This window comes from Oncorhynchus mykiss, chromosome 26 (genome assembly GCF_057628025.1).
Source record: "Oncorhynchus mykiss isolate SJ-2025 chromosome 26, ASM5762802v1, whole genome shotgun sequence".
NCBI lineage: Eukaryota > Metazoa > Chordata > Actinopteri > Salmoniformes > Salmonidae > Oncorhynchus > Oncorhynchus mykiss.
The window spans coordinates 35,039,637-35,057,257 of NC_143047.1; the positions used below are offsets into that span (position 1 = coordinate 35,039,637).

The following is a 17,621-nucleotide window of genomic DNA, read 5'->3' on the forward strand; positions in this document are numbered from 1 at the left end:
CATCTGTCAGGAGTCAACTGTATTTTAAGACATTTGACTAGGTCATCAATATATTTTATGAAGTAATTAAAGGTTTAATTAATGTCACCCTTTATGTTTCCCACCTGGCAGCCTGAATATGGGGAATTCAAGATAGCTGAGAATGTACTCCACCTGATATATAACCAAGGAATGATCTGGTATGTCACATTCTACTGGATTTGTCACTTCATCTATTCTTTATTTTTATAGGACAGTGGAGTTCCACTCAACCTTTCACATTGTTTAAACCCTGGTCTCCAGTGGGGAGGTATTTTACATTGACATTTTTGTCATTTATCAGACACTCTTATCCCGAGGAATTAGGGTCAAATGTCCTTCTCAAGGGAAACACCCACAGCTTTTTTCCACAAGTCGACTCGGGGATCCGAACCAGTGACCTTTCAGTTACTGACCCAACACTCTTACCCGCTAGGATACCTGCCACCCTAGGAAAACGTGCTTATTGCTGGGAGTGTTACGCACCCACTCCACCACGGCTCGGAACGTATTTTTCTCTTCTGACATATGATATTGGTCTTTGCTGTTGAGCTTTCAGACATCAGATACAACATAGACAGTAGATGGAACTAGGACCCAGAGTTCATCCTCAAGTCACATTGCCAGAAAAACTCCAGTTAGAGATATAACACACTCTCTCACACACTTCAATTCTATGTTCACTTTATCCAATTTGTTACAATGTGTGGAAACGTTGTAAATTCCTCTGTATGAATAACGGCTCTAAATGATGTATATTGCTAGCAGCACCATATCACAAGTGACATTCTGACTGTGAAAATGTGATTGGCTATTAATGGTGATTCTGATTCTAATGTAGAAGGTAATGTGCCCATATTAGCTATAATATATAGACCAATACTTCTATAAAAGGCAACCTTACTAAGGGCAGGACAGCCCCTGACCCAGAGTAATATGCTGTGTTATGTGTGATATTTCCATTCCACACCTCTGCAGTTAGATGGTGTCGTGGAAATGTCCTGTATTACCAAATGATGAGAGAGCAAATCACACACCAGTCAGAGTTATACTTAAACTTCACCTTTAATAATAATTAAGCTTTTGCAATAGCATTTGACTTTCAACATTTCAGTATCTCTAATGAAAAGTTGGGAGTGGTCAACATAATGGCAACCCAGATCTTTTATAGCAAAGATCCACCCCCTAGTCAACATGACAAACCACAGAAAATAAGAACTGTTTACAAAGAAAGACTTTTACTTGAGAGTGGAGTATCCCATAGCCAGACAGCATTAGCTATATATTATCGTTCAGTTTGGTCTCCTAAACAAGGTTCTAATCTCGTTCTTGGTACAACATAGTACCAAACATGACCTCATCCAATGGCATACATCGATTGTCAATTCTAGATACCCCCATCTCAAATACATCCCCTCTTGGACAAGCTCATGGAGGAGAGTGAGCCTCTAGGTCTTATACTAGGTCAAGAGAAGGGCAACATCAGAGGGGACATACAATGGTTCCAGACATTGCCATACTCTTCCCCCAAATGGAAAAAGTAGGGAGTGACTGGTGTACAGACATTGTGGAGCCAACTAACTGGTTCCCCATTAATCACGCCATCCCTTCACATGGTTTAGGAATAGTTACAGACACATTCACAGATAAGACAAGCCTGACCTCTCACCTCTCTGGGCCCCAAGTAACTGAGCCTTAGCTGAGAAGGGATAACTGCAAACTGCCAACCCTGTATTCCAAAGAGATACATTCTAATGACAAGTATCTCACAAGCATATTCTGAAAATAAAACATCTTATCTATGTTACCCAACTAATTCTGATTCATCCCCAAAAATGGACAGTATTACCTCTGTTCATTCCACACCTCTGCAGTTAGATGGACAGTATTACCTCTGTTCATTCCACACCTCTGCAGTTAGATGGACAGTATTACCTCTGTTCATTCCACACCTCTGCAGTTAGATGGATAGTATTACCTCTACAGTTAGATGGATAGTATTACCTCTGTTCATTCCACACCTCTACAGTTAGATGGATAGTATTACCTCTGTTCATTCCACACCTCTGCAGTTAGATGGACAGTATTACCTCTGTTCATTCCACACCTCTGCAGTTAGATGGATAGTATTACCTCTGTTCATGCCACACCTCTACAGTTAGATGGACAGTATTATCTCTGTTCATTCCACACCTCTACAGTTAGATGGACAGTATTACCTCTGTTCATTCCACACCTCTACAGTTAGATGGATAGTATTACCTCTGTTCATTCCACACCTCTACAGTTAGATGGATAGTATTACCTCTACAGTTAGATGGATAGTATTACCTCTGTTCATTCCACACCTCTACAGTTAGATGGATAGTATTACCTCTGTTCATTTCACACCTCTACAGTTAGATGGACAGTATTACCTCTGCAGTTAGATGGACAGTATTACCTCTGTTCATTCCACACCTCTACAGTTAGATGGACAGTATTACCTCTGTTCATTCCACACATCTGCAGTTAGATGGATAGTATTACCTCTGTTCATTTCACACCTCTACAGTTAAATGGATAGTATTACCTCTGTTCATTCCACACCTCTACAGTTAGATGGATAGTAGTACCTCTGTTCATTCCACACCTCTACAGTTAGATGGATAGTATTACCTCTGTTCATTCCACACATCTGCAGTTAGATGGATAGTATTACCTCTGTTCATTCCACACCTCTACAGTTAGATGGATAGTATTACCTCTGTTCATTCCACACATCTGCAGTTAGATGGACAGTATTACCTCTGTTCATTCCACACCTCTACAGTTAGATGGATAGTATTACCTCTGTTCATTCCACACCTCTACAGTTAGATGGATAGTATTACCTCTACAGTTAGATGGATAGTATTACCTCTGTTCATTCCACACCTCTGCAGTTAGATGGATAGTATTACCTCTGTTCATTTCACACCTCTACAGTTATATGGATAGTATTACCTCTGTTCATTCCACACCTCTACAGTTAGATGGATAGTAGTACCTCTGTTCATTCCACACCTCTGCAGTTAGATGGATAGTATTACCTCTGTTCATTTCACACCTCTACAGTTAGATGGATAGTATTACCTCTACAGTTAGATGGATAGTATTACCTCTGTTCATTCCACACCTCTACAGTTAGATGGACAGTATTACCTCTACAGTTAGATGGATAGTATTACCTCTGTTCATTCCACACCTCTACAGTTAGATGGGCAGTATTACCTCTGTTCATTCCACACCTCTACAGTTAGATGGATAGTATTACCTCTACAGTTAGATGGATAGTATTACCTCTGTTCATTCCACACCTCTGCAGTTAGATGGATAGTATTACCTCTGTTCATTTCACACCTCTACAGTTAGATGGATAGTATTACCTCTACAGTTAGATGGATAGTATTACCTCTGTTCATTCCACACCTCTACAGTTATATGGATAGTATTACCTCTGTTCATTCCACACCTCTACAGTTATATGGATAGTATTACCTCTGTTCATTCCACACCTCTACAGTTATATGGATAGTATTACCTCTGTTCATTCCACACCTCTACAGTTATATGGATAGTAGTACCTCTGTTCATTCCACACCTCTACAGTTAGATGGACAGTATTACCTCTGCAGTTAGATGGACAGTATTACCTCTGCAGTTAGATGGACAGTATTACCTCTGCAGTTAGATGGATAGTATTACCTCTGTTCATTCCACACCTCTACAGTTAGATGGACAGTATTACCTCTGTTCATTCCACACCTCTACAGTTAGATGGATAGTATTACCTCTGTTCATTCCACACCTCTACAGTTAGATGGATAGTATTACCTCTACAGTTAGATGGACAGTATTACCTCTGTTCATTCCACACCTCTACAGTTAGATGGATAGTATTACCTCTGTTCATTCCACACCTCTACAGTTAGATGGATAGTATTACCTCTACAGTTAGATGGATAGTATTACCTCTGTTCATTCCACACCTCTACAGTTAGATGGATAGTATTACCTCTGTTCATTTCACACCTCTACAGTTAGATGGACAGTATTACCTCTGCAGTTAGATGGACAGTATTACCTCTGTTCATTCCACACCTCTACAGTTAGATGGACAGTATTACCTCTGTTCATTCCACACCTCTGCAGTTAGATGGATAGTATTACCTCTGTTCATTTCACACCTCTACAGTTAAATGGATAGTATTACCTCTGTTCATTCCACACATCTGCAGTTAGATGGATAGTATTACCTCTGTTCATTCCACACCTCTACAGTTAGATGGATAGTATTACCTCTGTTCATTCCACACATCTGCAGTTAGATGGACAGTATTACCTCTGTTCATTCCACACCTCTACAGTTAGATGGATAGTATTACCTCTGTTCATTCCACACCTCTACAGTTAGATGGATAGTATTACCTCTACAGTTAGATGGATAGTATTACCTCTGTTCATTCCACACCTCTACAGTTAGATGGACAGTATTACCTCTGTTCATTCCACACCTCTGCAGTTAGATGGATAGTATTACCTCTGTTCATTTCACACCTCTACAGTTATATGGATAGTATTACCTCTGTTCATTCCACACCTCTACAGTTAGATGGATAGTAGTACCTCTGTTCATTCCACACCTCTGCAGTTAGATGGATAGTATTACCTCTGTTCATTTCACACCTCTACAGTTAGATGGATAGTATTACCTCTACAGTTAGATGGATAGTATTACCTCTGTTCATTCCACACCTCTACAGTTAGATGGACAGTATTACCTCTACAGTTAGATGGATAGTATTACCTCTGTTCATTCCACACCTCTACAGTTAGATGGGCAGTATTACCTCTGTTCATTCCACACATCTACAGTTAGATGGATAGTATTACCTCTACAGTTAGATGGATAGTATTACCTCTGTTCATTCCACACCTCTGCAGTTAGATGGATAGTATTACCTCTGTTCATTTCACACCTCTACAGTTAGATGGATAGTATTACCTCTACAGTTAGATGGATAGTATTACCTCTGTTCATTCCACACCTCTACAGTTATATGGATAGTATTACCTCTGTTCATTCCACACCTCTACAGTTATATGGATAGTATTACCTCTGTTCATTCCACACCTCTACAGTTATATGGATAGTATTACCTCTGTTCATTCCACACCTCTACAGTTATATGGATAGTAGTACCTCTGTTCATTCCACACCTCTACAGTTAGATGGACAGTATTACCTCTGCAGTTAGATGGACAGTATTACCTCTGCAGTTAGATGGACAGTATTACCTCTGCAGTTAGATGGATAGTATTACCTCTGTTCATTCCACACCTCTACAGTTAGATGGATAGTATTACCTCTACAGTTAGATGGATAGTATTACCTCTGTTCATTCCACACCTCTACAGTTAGATGGACAGTATTACCTCTGTTCATTCCACACCTCTGCAGTTAGATGGACAGTATTACCTCTGTTCATTCCACACCTCTACAGTTAGATGGATAGTATTACCTCTGTTCATTCCACACATCTGCAGTTAGATGGATAGTATTACCTCTGTTCATTTCACACCTCTACAGTTAGATGGATAGTATTACCTCTACAGTTAGATGGACAGTATTATCTCTGTTCATTCCACACCTCTACAGTTAGATGGATAGTATTATCTCTGTTCATTCCACACCTCTGCAGTTAGATGGATAGTATTACCTCTGTTCATTCCACACCTCTACAGTTAGATGGATAGTATTACCTCTGTTCATTCCACACCTCTACAGTTAGATGGATAGTATTACCTCTGTTCATTTCACACCTCTACAGTTAGATGGACAGTATTACCTCTGTTCATTTCACACCTCTACAGTTATATGGATAGTATTACCTCTGTTCATTTCACACCTCTGCAGTTAGATGGATAGTATTACCTCTGTTCATTCCACACCTCTACAGTTAGATGGATAGTATTACCTCTGTTCATTTCACACCTCTACAGTTAGATGGACAGTATTACCTCTGCAGTTAGATGGACAGTATTACCTCTGTTCATTTCACACCTCTACAGTTAGATGGACAGTATTACCTCTGTTCATTTCACACCTCTACAGTTAGATGGATAGTATTACCTCTGTTCATTCCACACCTCTACAGTTAGATGGATAGTATTACCTCTGTTCATTCCACACCTCTACAGTTAGATGGACAGTATTACCTCTGTTCATTTCACACCTCTACAGTTAGATGGATAGTATTACCTCTGTTCATTCCACACCTCTACAGTTAGATGGATAGTATTACCTCTGTTCATTCCACACCTCTACAGTTAGATGGATAGTATTACCTCTGTTCATTCCACACCTCTACAGTTAGATGGACAGTATTATCTCTGTTCATTCCACACCTCTACAGTTAGATGGATAGTATTATCTCTGTTCATTCCACACCTCTACAGTTAGATGGATAGTATTACCTCTGTTCATTCCACACCTCTACAGTTAGATGGATAGTATTATCTCTGTTCATTCCACACCTCGACAGTTAGATGGACAGTATTACCTCTACAGTTATATGGATAGTAGTACCTCTGTTCATTCCACACCTCTGCAGTCCCTTCTCTGTGTCCTCTATCTCTTTCACAGAGTGGGGACATTCTTCTCCAACCCCCCCCACCCCCCCACCCACCCCCACCACCCCCACCCCACCCCCCTCTCTCTGGCTTTCCCTCTCTCTCAGTCTTTCTCTCTCTCTTTCTCTCTGTCTTTCTCGCTCACATCATTGTCATAATAGTAGTTGTCATAAAGTTGTCATAAACACATTAATACATTACAGCTGATGTCATCTAATGGTAACTGACTTTACACCGTCACTACACAAACTGCTGTGTAGGTAACCTTGTTGGCTCATGTATACATTATGATAATTCAGCTCCACTTCTCCCCCCCTTCTCTCTCTCTCTCTCCCTTTCTCTCTCTCTCTCTCTCTCTCTAGGATGGGTTCGTTCTTCTCTCCCTGTCTGCCTGCCTTTAACGTGTTGAAGCTGATAGGCTTGATGTACCTGAGGAGTTGGGCTGTGCTCACCTGTAACGTCCCTCACCAACAGGTGTTCAGAGCATCCAGGTCAGGGACAGAGACACAGTCACACACACACACACACACACACACACACACACACACACACACACACACACAGTCACACACAGTCATGCACACACACAGGCACGCACACACACAGTCATGCACACACACACACACACAGGTACATACACACACACACACACACACACACACACACAGGTACATACACACACACACACACACACACAGGTACATACACACACATATAGTGCACTGGAAAAGTATTTAGACCTCTTGAGTTTTTCCACATTCTGTTACGTTAGAGCCTTATTCCAAAATGGATTTAAAAAAGAATAATTCTCATCAATCTACACACAATACCCCATAATGACAAAGCAAAAAAGGGTTTATAGACATTTTTGCAAATGTATAAAAACTAATAAATAGATGTAAATAATACAATAAAGTAAATAATAAACCTTATTTACATAAGTATTCAGACCCTTTGCTTTGAGACTCAAAATTGAGCTCAGGTGCAGCCTGGCCAAACTGAGCAATCGAGGTAGATGGGCCTTGGTCAGGGAGGTGACCAAGAACCCGATGGTCACTCTGACAGAACTCCAGAGTTCCTTTGTGGAGATGGGAGAACCTTCCAGAAGGACAACCATCTCTGGAGTACTCCACCAATCAGGTCTTTATGGTAGAGCCACTCCTCAGGTAAAGATTAACGGAGGAAAATACAGAGAGATCCTTGAAGAAAAGCTGCTCCAGTGCGCTCAGGACCACAGACTGGGGCGAAGGTTCACCTTCCAACAGGACAACAACCCTAAGCACAAAAAAAAAACAGATTTCATCCATTTTAGAATACGGCTGTAGCAAAATGTGGAAAAAGTCAAGGGGTCTGAATAATTTCCCAAAGCACTGTACATATACACACACTCATACTGGACGAGCATGTTCAGAAGACACAGCCACTCTACCATTCACTTCTCTCTCTCTCTCTAGTACTGATGAATACATAATAAACAGTACCACAAAAGACTAACATTACATAATAGCATTGTGCGACACTGCCTCTTCTGGACAGTGAGTGAGTCTGATTCACTCTGGGCCTATAATCCTGGTTCTGTGGTTCTGGTTCTCTGGCTCAGTGGTCCTGGTTCTGTGGTTCTGGTCTCATTACTCCTCTCCTCCACTCCCATCGGATCTTATTTTCCAGCTCTGTGGAGAGAGAGAACAAAATGAGCACATCTCTGTGATGAGCTACTACACTGCTCCCTCAAACACACACACACACGCTTGCACGCACACACACACACACACACACACACACACACACACACACACACACACACACACACACACACACACACACACACACACAAACACACACACACACAAACACACACACAGTGCCTGCAGGCACTCAGCCCACTCTGATTTATGTAACGAGTCTGTTGCTGCCTCTTTCAGGCCTTATCAGTCACTCTCAGATGTATAGGAAAATACACACTTATGCAAGCGCGCACACACACCATACTCTTCACTTGGTTATGTAAAATAGCATGATAGTTTTAAAGAAATAGCATATAAGTTTATTCAATAAATAGAATGATATGAATAAATAGTATATGTGACTCACCACCTGGATTTGGTCTTCATTAAGTAGCAATATTTGAAATTCTGTATTTTACATTGGATAAAAGTAGAGACTCAGTGCTTCCATAATGGTATATCATACACTGCATTTTTGAAGAACAATAGGAATGTAATTATTTGAAAGTTGATAAGCTTTGAAACTTACTTTTGAGAAAATGGCATTTGAATGTTTTGATATCTAGTGAAGAGCTCTCCTATGTCTACACCCATTCAGCATCGTTCACACCCTCTTAAGCTTTAGCCCCACCCATCTCGTTTCATTCTCGGAGCATTCAGAGCTCAAACTTGACACTCTGAACGATGATTTGTTTACCTCTGGATAACATGAAAACAGCCTAACCAGCTCTGCTGGCAACAATTTCATTACACTTTTTTGCAGACGTTTACTGACACCGCCCATATTCAACGGGTGTTGTACACTTTAGCTTAAGACATCTAGCTAGCTAGGTAAACAGAGCTCAAATAGACAGAAGCCGTCTATATGACAGACCAATCCAAACTCCTCTCTTTGCATGTCCAGCCTACTCATTATCTCAGCCAATCATGGCTGGTGGGACGGTTGCTGGCTTTTTCTGTGGCTTAACCAACAAGTCTCGTAATTTAACAATTTTATTTGCATTTACAGAGTTTGTTATTAAGGCACATGAAAGTTTACAGAAGGCATTTCTGCCAAAAATCTTCTTTAAAAAAAATGGCTCTCCTGTGAAGGCGTGACTTGCGACATGAGCCTAGTTTCCTGAAACGGGTCACATATGATCAATAACTTCCAACAAGACCTCTCCATCACAGTTGACAACTCCACAGTGTCGCCCTCCCAGAGTGCAAAAAACCTTGGCGTGAACCTGGACAACACCCTGTCGTTCTCTGTCGCTCCTGCAGGTTCATGCACTACAACATCAGTAGAGTAAGACCATACCTCACACAAGAAGCGGCGCAGGTCCTAATCCAGTCACTTGTTCTCTCCCATCTGGACTACTGCAACTCTCTGTTGACTGGGCTCCCCGCTTGGGCCATCAAACCCCTGTAACGTATTCAGAACGCAGCAGCCTGCCTGGTTTTCAACCTTACCAAGTTCTCTCATGTCACCACGCTCCTCTGCACACTCCACTAGCTTCCAGTTGAAGCTCACATCCACTACAAGACCATGGTGCTTACCTACAGAGCAGCAAGAGGAGCTACCCCCCCATACCTTCAGGCTATGCTCAAACCCTACACCCCAACCTGAGCACTACGTTCTGCCACCTCAGGTCTCTTGGCCCCTCCACCTCTACAGGAGGACAGCTCCCGCACAGCCCAGTCCAAGCTCTTCTCTGTCCTCTCACCCGAATGGTAGAAACTTCTACCTGAAGCTAGGACAGTCCCTGCCCATCTTCCAAAAACATCTGAAACCCGTCCTCTTCAAACAGTATGTTTGACCCCCCCCTTCTAGCTCTGATTCTACTGATAGCTACGTTATTGAGGCAAAAAATAATTTTGATGACTGTGATATGTGGTTGTCCCACCTAGCTATCTTAAAATGAATGCACTAACTGTAAGTCGCTCTGGATAAGAGCGTCTGCTAAATTACTAAAATGTAAATGTCAAAATGTATAACCAAACAATAATATGATAGTATATTAAAAATATATTCCAACATTCCTATTGTCTCTAACCAAACGTTGTCACGTTCTGACCTTAGTTCCTTTAGTATGTCGTTGTGTTAGTTTGGTCAGGGTGTAAGTTGGGGTGGGTAGTCTATGTTCTTTTTTCTTTGTTGGATTTCTGTGTTTGGCCTGGTATGGTTCTCAATCAGAGGCAGCTGTCGATCGGTGTCTCTGATTGAGAATCATACTTAGGTAGCCTGTTTTCCCCATTTTGGTTGTGTGTGATTCTTTTCTGTTTAGTGTTTTTCGTCACCTTACAGGACTTTTCGTTTGTCGTTTTTGTTGTTTTGTTCAGTTGTTTTATTAAAATAATGGACACTTACCACGCTGCGCATTGGTCCTCTCTTTCTCCAGACGACAACCGTTACAAACATGGATTATGGTTTTTGATTATCTGTCTTTGTTAGTAACATAGTTGATCAGGATTACAAAGGCAGAAAAACTTGAAATAACACAGATAAATAAACAATATAGAAATAAAAGTACAATTTTATTTCTCTCATTTGTTTCCAGATCAAATAATTTCTACCTGGCTATGCTGTTGTTCATGCTTTTTCTGTGTATGCTGCCCACCATCTTCGCCATAGTGAGATACAGACCTTCCCAACACTGCGGGCCATTTAGGTAAGCGATTATTCCCGTGAAGCTCTTTAAATGTGGTGCCCATTTTAAAGTTAGCCCTTGTAATTTAAGGTCATTTAAGGTAAGCCACACTTTCAATAGTGTTGCAGTATACTGTGTGTGTGTGTGTGTGTGTGTGTGTGTGTGTGTGTGTGTGTGTGTGTGTGTGTGCATGTTTGTAACCCAAGTGTGTGTGTGTTTGTGAATGATCTAACTCCTATTGAGAACCTTGAAAATCGCTATAAAACATCAATCCATGATTATTTTTATTTTCATCACACATCATAATCTGCTGAAAGCACAGTAAGGCCAAGAAGAAAAGCCTGTATAGCTTTAATTCTGCTGTGTGTGTGTGTGTGTGTGTGTGTGTGCGTGCGCGTTCGTTCCCCTGCAGCGGTCAGGAGAAGATTTATGACATCATCTCAGAGACGATAGCCAATGACTTCCCGCTGTGGTTCAGTAAAGTGATGAGTTACGTCACCAGCCCTGTCGTAGCGTTGCCCGCTCTGCTGCTGCTGTTGTGAGTGCACTCACACACACAGACAGACTCACACAGACTCACACACACACTCACACACAGACTCACACACACACACACACTCACACACAGACTCACACACACACTCACACACAGACTCACACACACACTCACACACAGACTCACACACACAAACACACAGGAATGCAGACTCTCTCACACACAGACTCACACACACAAACACACAGGAATGCAGACTCTCTAACACACAGACTCTCACACACACACACACACACACACACACACACACACACACACACACACACACACACACACACACACAATGTAGCCTGACTTGCTCTATGCATTGTTAATGTGTCAGTGCTCTTGGGGTAACTCTCTCTGTGTCTTTCAGCATGTTGATCAGTCATTGTGTCAGTCCTCTTGGGGTAACTCTCTCTGTGTCTTTCAGCATGTTGATCAGTCATTGTGTCAGTCCTCTTGGGGTAACTCTCTCTGTGTCCTTCAGCATGTTGATCTACTACCTTCAGGCCATTGCCAGATCCCTTAAATTCACCAACAACCAGCTGAGGATGCAGCTTCAGACTGTGAGTTATAGACGCTATAGTTATAGTTCTCGAAGTCAGTCACTATTATACATTAAACAAAAATACATATGAACTTAGAGTGCATCCCAAATATTCCCTAGACAGTGTACTACTATTGGCTCTGGTTAAAAGTAGTGGACTATGTAGGCCATTTGGGATGCCCACTTAGTCTCATGACTGTATGCTGAACAGAAATGTATTTGTCAGGAGAGAACAGAAGACAAGAAGAAGGCATTACAGCTGGCTTCAGGTAAACCTCATCATTCTACTTTCTGGTTGGTTGGTTCTATGTAGTCTATGTCTACATATCCCCTAACATCTTACATCTGACCTTTAACCCTTCACCTCACTTGACTATTAACCTTTACCAATTAAAATGTTGAACTTTTGACCACCTAAGCTATAATCTCTGACCTGTAACCCCTGACCTCTGACCCCCACCCATAGCGAGGCTACAGGCCCCAGAGGTCCCCGGGGGGGACAGGAAGCCTGACCAGCAGGATGGTGACATCACCAGCCGCGAGTCATCCATTCGCACGCCGTCGCCACGACCCAACGGCAGTGTCACAAACTTCCAGTCGCCCGATCGTCGTGGCAACGGCATCCGCACCATCACCCAGTCGGCATCGAGAGTCGAGACCGCTAGGGCGACATTTGCTGCTGGGGCGCCTAGAAGTCCAACAGTGTCCATACTTCACAAGCAAAGGCCGGAGATAATCCCTAACAGGTGTGTGTCACACACACACACACACACACATATTATGTGTTATTCTGTCTGGTCAGTCACAGGCTTTTATACAGTCCTATACAGGTGTGTCTACAGCAGGATTAAGGGTTAGTGTCCATGTTGTTAGTCCTAAATAAACCTCTGAAGGGGGACTCCAGCACCTAGCCCAAAGTTTGAACTTAGTCTCCCATTAACATCAATGCATGACGAAGTGAAAATTACACTTAGGTGGAAGTCAGGATTCACCCCTAAGAAATTGAATGGGATTCCATCTCATTGCTTTCACTCAAGTCAGGGGTCAAAGGAAAGGAAAAGTGTAGTTTTCTTCAACAGTAGCTAATAAGCAGTGGGGTATTTAAGTTCTTCTAAAGCCGGTTTGGGCATACTATGGCCTGGACTACTGTCACTACCAAAGGAATCAACGACACACAGTATCAATAGTATTTGTTACTGTAATGATTCAAGTCGAAGTGGTCTCTCATTACGACCACATACAGTAATAACATTTATCATCCGTATTTCCCTCTGTCACCAGACACCCTTCCTACCTGGGGGGCCCTAGCGGTACCTGCAGGTCCAAGTCCTACCATCATGTGGCGTACAACCCCCCGACACGCTACTCCTCAGAGAACATCCACTCCGACCCACTCTACAGGAAGACCATCAGGCCCATGCACTCCGCAGAGGCAGCTGGGATAGTGACCGCCCAGAGCTACGTGGGCCGTCGCCCCTACACCACGCGCTACGTCATCGTCAACGAGCACGAAGCTAGGAAAAAGTTGCTTCGATCAGCCACACGCGTCCCTCGCCACTTCCGAGCGGAGGACCCTGGGGGTGAAATCGTAGAGCTGATCCCGCGGAATACCAAGCGGTATACTCCAAGGGCTCCGCATCTGCATGGGCACCCACACAGGTCGAATCCGCCGCAGTCACACCTGAGTGATGAAGAGGAGGAGGAAGAGACAGGGGGGAAGAGGGAGTCTAGGAGGGGGTCGTTCGGGCAGAATCACCGGCCCCGCTCACTCTCCGACCTCCAACAGCCAGCTCGCTTCTACATCGGAGAGCGCCTGGAGACCAAGCTGTCTATGGCGTCAAAAGACAGCCACATTGCTAGGGGGCGCTACGGCGGTGAAGCCCAAAAAGGGGACTGGGAGGATATGGAGACGCGCTTGCACTCCCTCTCCCAGACCAGCATCAGAGGAGCGGAGCTTCCACCACCAGTCAGGCACACACAGTCCCCAGCCAGACACCCCCACTCCCCCAGCAGACTTGTACACTCACCCCCCCAGGGCCCTGGAAGACGCCTGGAGCCCCAGGTCAAGCCCAAGACATCCAGGTCCAAGCTGGAGCCTTCCCTGACTGAGTCAGACTCGGCCTCTCTGGCCTCCAGTAGCGACCAGCAGAACAGCAGCACAGACCAGTACATCCAGGTCATTCACAACAAGGAGAAGTATCTCAAGTCTGAGGCAAGGCAAGGCAAACTGGCTAAGAAGAAGTCCAAAGCCAGTATAGATCTCAACGTGTCTGGGTCCAAAGACCTGGTCTGCTCCAACGTGTAGTTGGTGAATTAGTATTGTGAATATATCTAGGTTTATTTAACCTTTATTAATCCATGTAAGTTATTGACAGTAGTGTAAAGTACTTAAGTAAAAAACTACTTTAATGTACTACTTAAGCAGTTTTTTGGGGTATATGTACTTTACTTTTACTCAAATCAAATCAAATCAAATGTATTTATATAGCCCTTCGTACATCAGCTGATATTTCAAAGTGCTGTACAGAAACCCAGCCTAAAACCCCAAACAGCAAGCAATGCAGGTGTAGAAGCACAGTGGCTAGGAAAAACTCCCTAGAAAGACCAAAAACTAGGAAGAAACCTAGAGAGGAACCAGGCTATGAGGGGTGGCCAGTCCTCTTCTGGCTGTGTCGGGTGGACATTATAACAGAACATGGCCAAGATGTTCAAATGTTCATAAATGACCAGCATGGTCAAATAATAATAATCACAGTAGTTGTCGAGGGTGCAGCAAGTCAGCACCTCAGGAGTAAATGTCAGTTGGCTTTTCATAGCCAATCATTAAGAGTATCTCTACCACTCCTGCTGTCTCTAGAGAGTTGAAAACAGCAGGTCTGGGACAGGTAGCATGTCCGGTGAACAGGTCAGGATTCCATAGCCGCAGGCAGAACAGTTGAAACTGGAGCAGCAGCACGGCCAGGTGGACTGGGGACAGTAAGGAGTCATCATGCCAGGTAGTCCTGAGGCACGGTGCTAGGGCTCAGGTCCTCTGAGAGAAAGAGACTATTAGAGAGCGCATACTTAAATTCACACAGGACACCGGATAAGACAGGAGAAGTACTCCAGATATAACAAACTGACCCTAGCCCCCCGACACATAAACTACTGCAGCATAAATACTGGAGGCTGAGACAGGAGGGATCAGGAGACACTGTGGCCTCATCCGATGATACCCCCGGACAGGGCCAAACAGGAAGGATATAACCCCACCCACTTTGCCAAAGCACAGCCCCCACACCACTAGAGGGACATCTTCAACCACCAACTTACCATCCTGAGACAAGGCAGAGTATAGCCCACAAAGATATCCGCCACGCACAACCCAAGGGGATAGCGCCAACCCAGACAGGAAGATCACATCAGTGACTCAACCCACTCAAGTGATTCACCCCTCCTAGGGACGGCATGAAAGAGCACCAGTAAGCCAGTGACTCAGCCCCCGTAATACGGTTAGAGGCAGAGAATCCCAGTGGAGAGAGGGGAACAAGCCAGGCAGAGACAGCAAGAGCGGTTCGTTGCTCCAGGGCCTTTCCGTTCACCTTCCCACTCCTGGGCCAGACTACACTCAATCATATGACCCACTGAAGAGACTCTTCAGTAAAGACTTAAAGGTTGAGACCGAGTCTGCGTCTCTTACATGGGTAGGCAGACCATTCCATAAAAATGTAGCTCCATAGGAGAAAGCCCTGCCTCTAGCTGTTTGCTTAGAAATTCTAGGGACAATTAGGAGGCCTGCGTCTTGTGACCGTAGATTACGTGTAGGTATGTACGGCAGGACCAAATCAGAAAGATAGGTACTACATTACATTCCTAAAGAAAATAATGTGCTTTTTACTCCCTGACACCCAAAAGTACTTGTTACATTTTGAATGCTTAGCAGGACAGGAAAACTGTCTATTTCACACACATCAAGAGAACATCCCTGGTCATCCCTACTGCCTCTGATCTGGCAGACTCACTAAACACAAATACTTAATTTGTAAATTATGTCTGTATGTTGAATTGTGCCCCTAGCTATCCGTAAATTTAAAAAACAAGAAAATTGTGCCGTCTGGGTTTCTTCTGCCCCTGTGCAAGCCAGTTAACCCATTGTTCCCCAGGTGCCGAAGACGTGGATGTCGATTATGGCAGCCACCCGCACCTCTCTGATTCAGAGGGGTTGAGTTAAATGTAGAAGACACATTGTAGTCGAATGCATTCAGTTGTACGACTGACTAGGTATCCCCCTTTCCCTTTCCTAAATTAATATAAGGAATTTGAAATGAACTTTTTATACTTAAGTATATTTTAGCGATTCACATTTACTTTTGATACTTAAGTATATTTAAAACCAAACACTTTTAGACTTTTACTCAAGTAGAATTTTACTGGGTGACTTTCACTTTTACTTGAGTCATTTTCTTTTGAGGTATATTTACTTTTACTCAAGTACGACTATTAGGTACTTTTTCCACCACTGGTTATTGACAGCAAATTATATTTTACAATAATGACCTGTTGAGTTAATTGTTTTGTAATGGGTTACATAAAGTCGTATTGTAAACCACAGAAAATGTGAATAGCCCATTCATGGCCAATGCTATACTTTGTGTGTGTTAACAAACAGCTCTATGTGCATAATATGCATAACATATTATATGCTCACATTATCATGGATACTGTGCTTGTTCTCAATCAAATAAATATCACGGTCAGTGGTCCAAAGTAGTGTACCTAAGCATCAGATTGTTTTGTTCTACTCAAGGTTATGTGTACAGCCCTTAATGTTTGTTTTAGGGTTATCACAAACAGGTGTTATATTGGCTATTATGTGTGTGTACATTACATTGTACCATTCAAACATGGCCTTCAATTCAGTAAAATGATGATACCGTAGTAAAGTATGATGTGTAACATATATAATATACGTCCCTTTTTCAGGACCCTGTCTTTCAAAGATAAATCGTAAAAATCGAAAATAACTTCACAGATCTTCAATGTAAAGGGTTTAAACACTGTTTACCATGCTTGCTCAATGAACCATAAACAATTAATGAACATGCACCTGTGGAAGGTCTTAAGACACTAACAGCTTACAGACGGTAGGTAGGCAATTAAGGTCACAGTTATGAAAACGTAGGACACTAAAGAGGCCTTTCTGCTGACTCTGAAAAACACCAAAAGAAGGATGCCCAGGGTCCCTGCTCATCTGTGTGAACGTGCCTTAGGCATGCTGCAAGCAGGCATGAGGACTGAAGATGTGGCCAGAGCAATAAATTGCAATGTCCGTACTGTGAGACATCTAAGACAGCGCTACAGGGAGGCAGGATGGACAGCTGATCATCCTCGCAGTGGCAGACCACATGTAACAACACCTGCACAGGATCGGTACATCCGAACATCACAACTGCGGGACAGGAACAGGATGGCAACAACAACTGCCCGAGTTACACTAGGAACGCACAATCCCTCAATCAGTGCTCAGACTG

General features: G+C 43.1%; 1 protein-coding gene across 1 annotated transcript in view; it reads left to right on the forward strand.

Annotated features, from left to right (window-relative positions):
• Positions 1-16,858, forward strand: part of tmc3 (transmembrane channel like 3) — a 54,083-nt gene extending 37,225 nt beyond the window's left edge. The window contains exons 16-23 of the mRNA XM_090222841.1: positions 112-179; positions 7,035-7,163; positions 10,937-11,047; positions 11,439-11,564; positions 12,052-12,130; positions 12,338-12,380; positions 12,578-12,857; positions 13,393-16,858. Of these exons, the coding sequence (XP_090078967.1) occupies positions 112-179; positions 7,035-7,163; positions 10,937-11,047; positions 11,439-11,564; positions 12,052-12,130; positions 12,338-12,380; positions 12,578-12,857; positions 13,393-14,416 (1,860 nt within the window). The 3' untranslated portion in view covers positions 14,417-16,858. The remainder of the gene's footprint in view (positions 1-111; positions 180-7,034; positions 7,164-10,936; positions 11,048-11,438; positions 11,565-12,051; positions 12,131-12,337; positions 12,381-12,577; positions 12,858-13,392) is intronic.
• Positions 16,859-17,621: the final 763 nt, after the last annotated feature.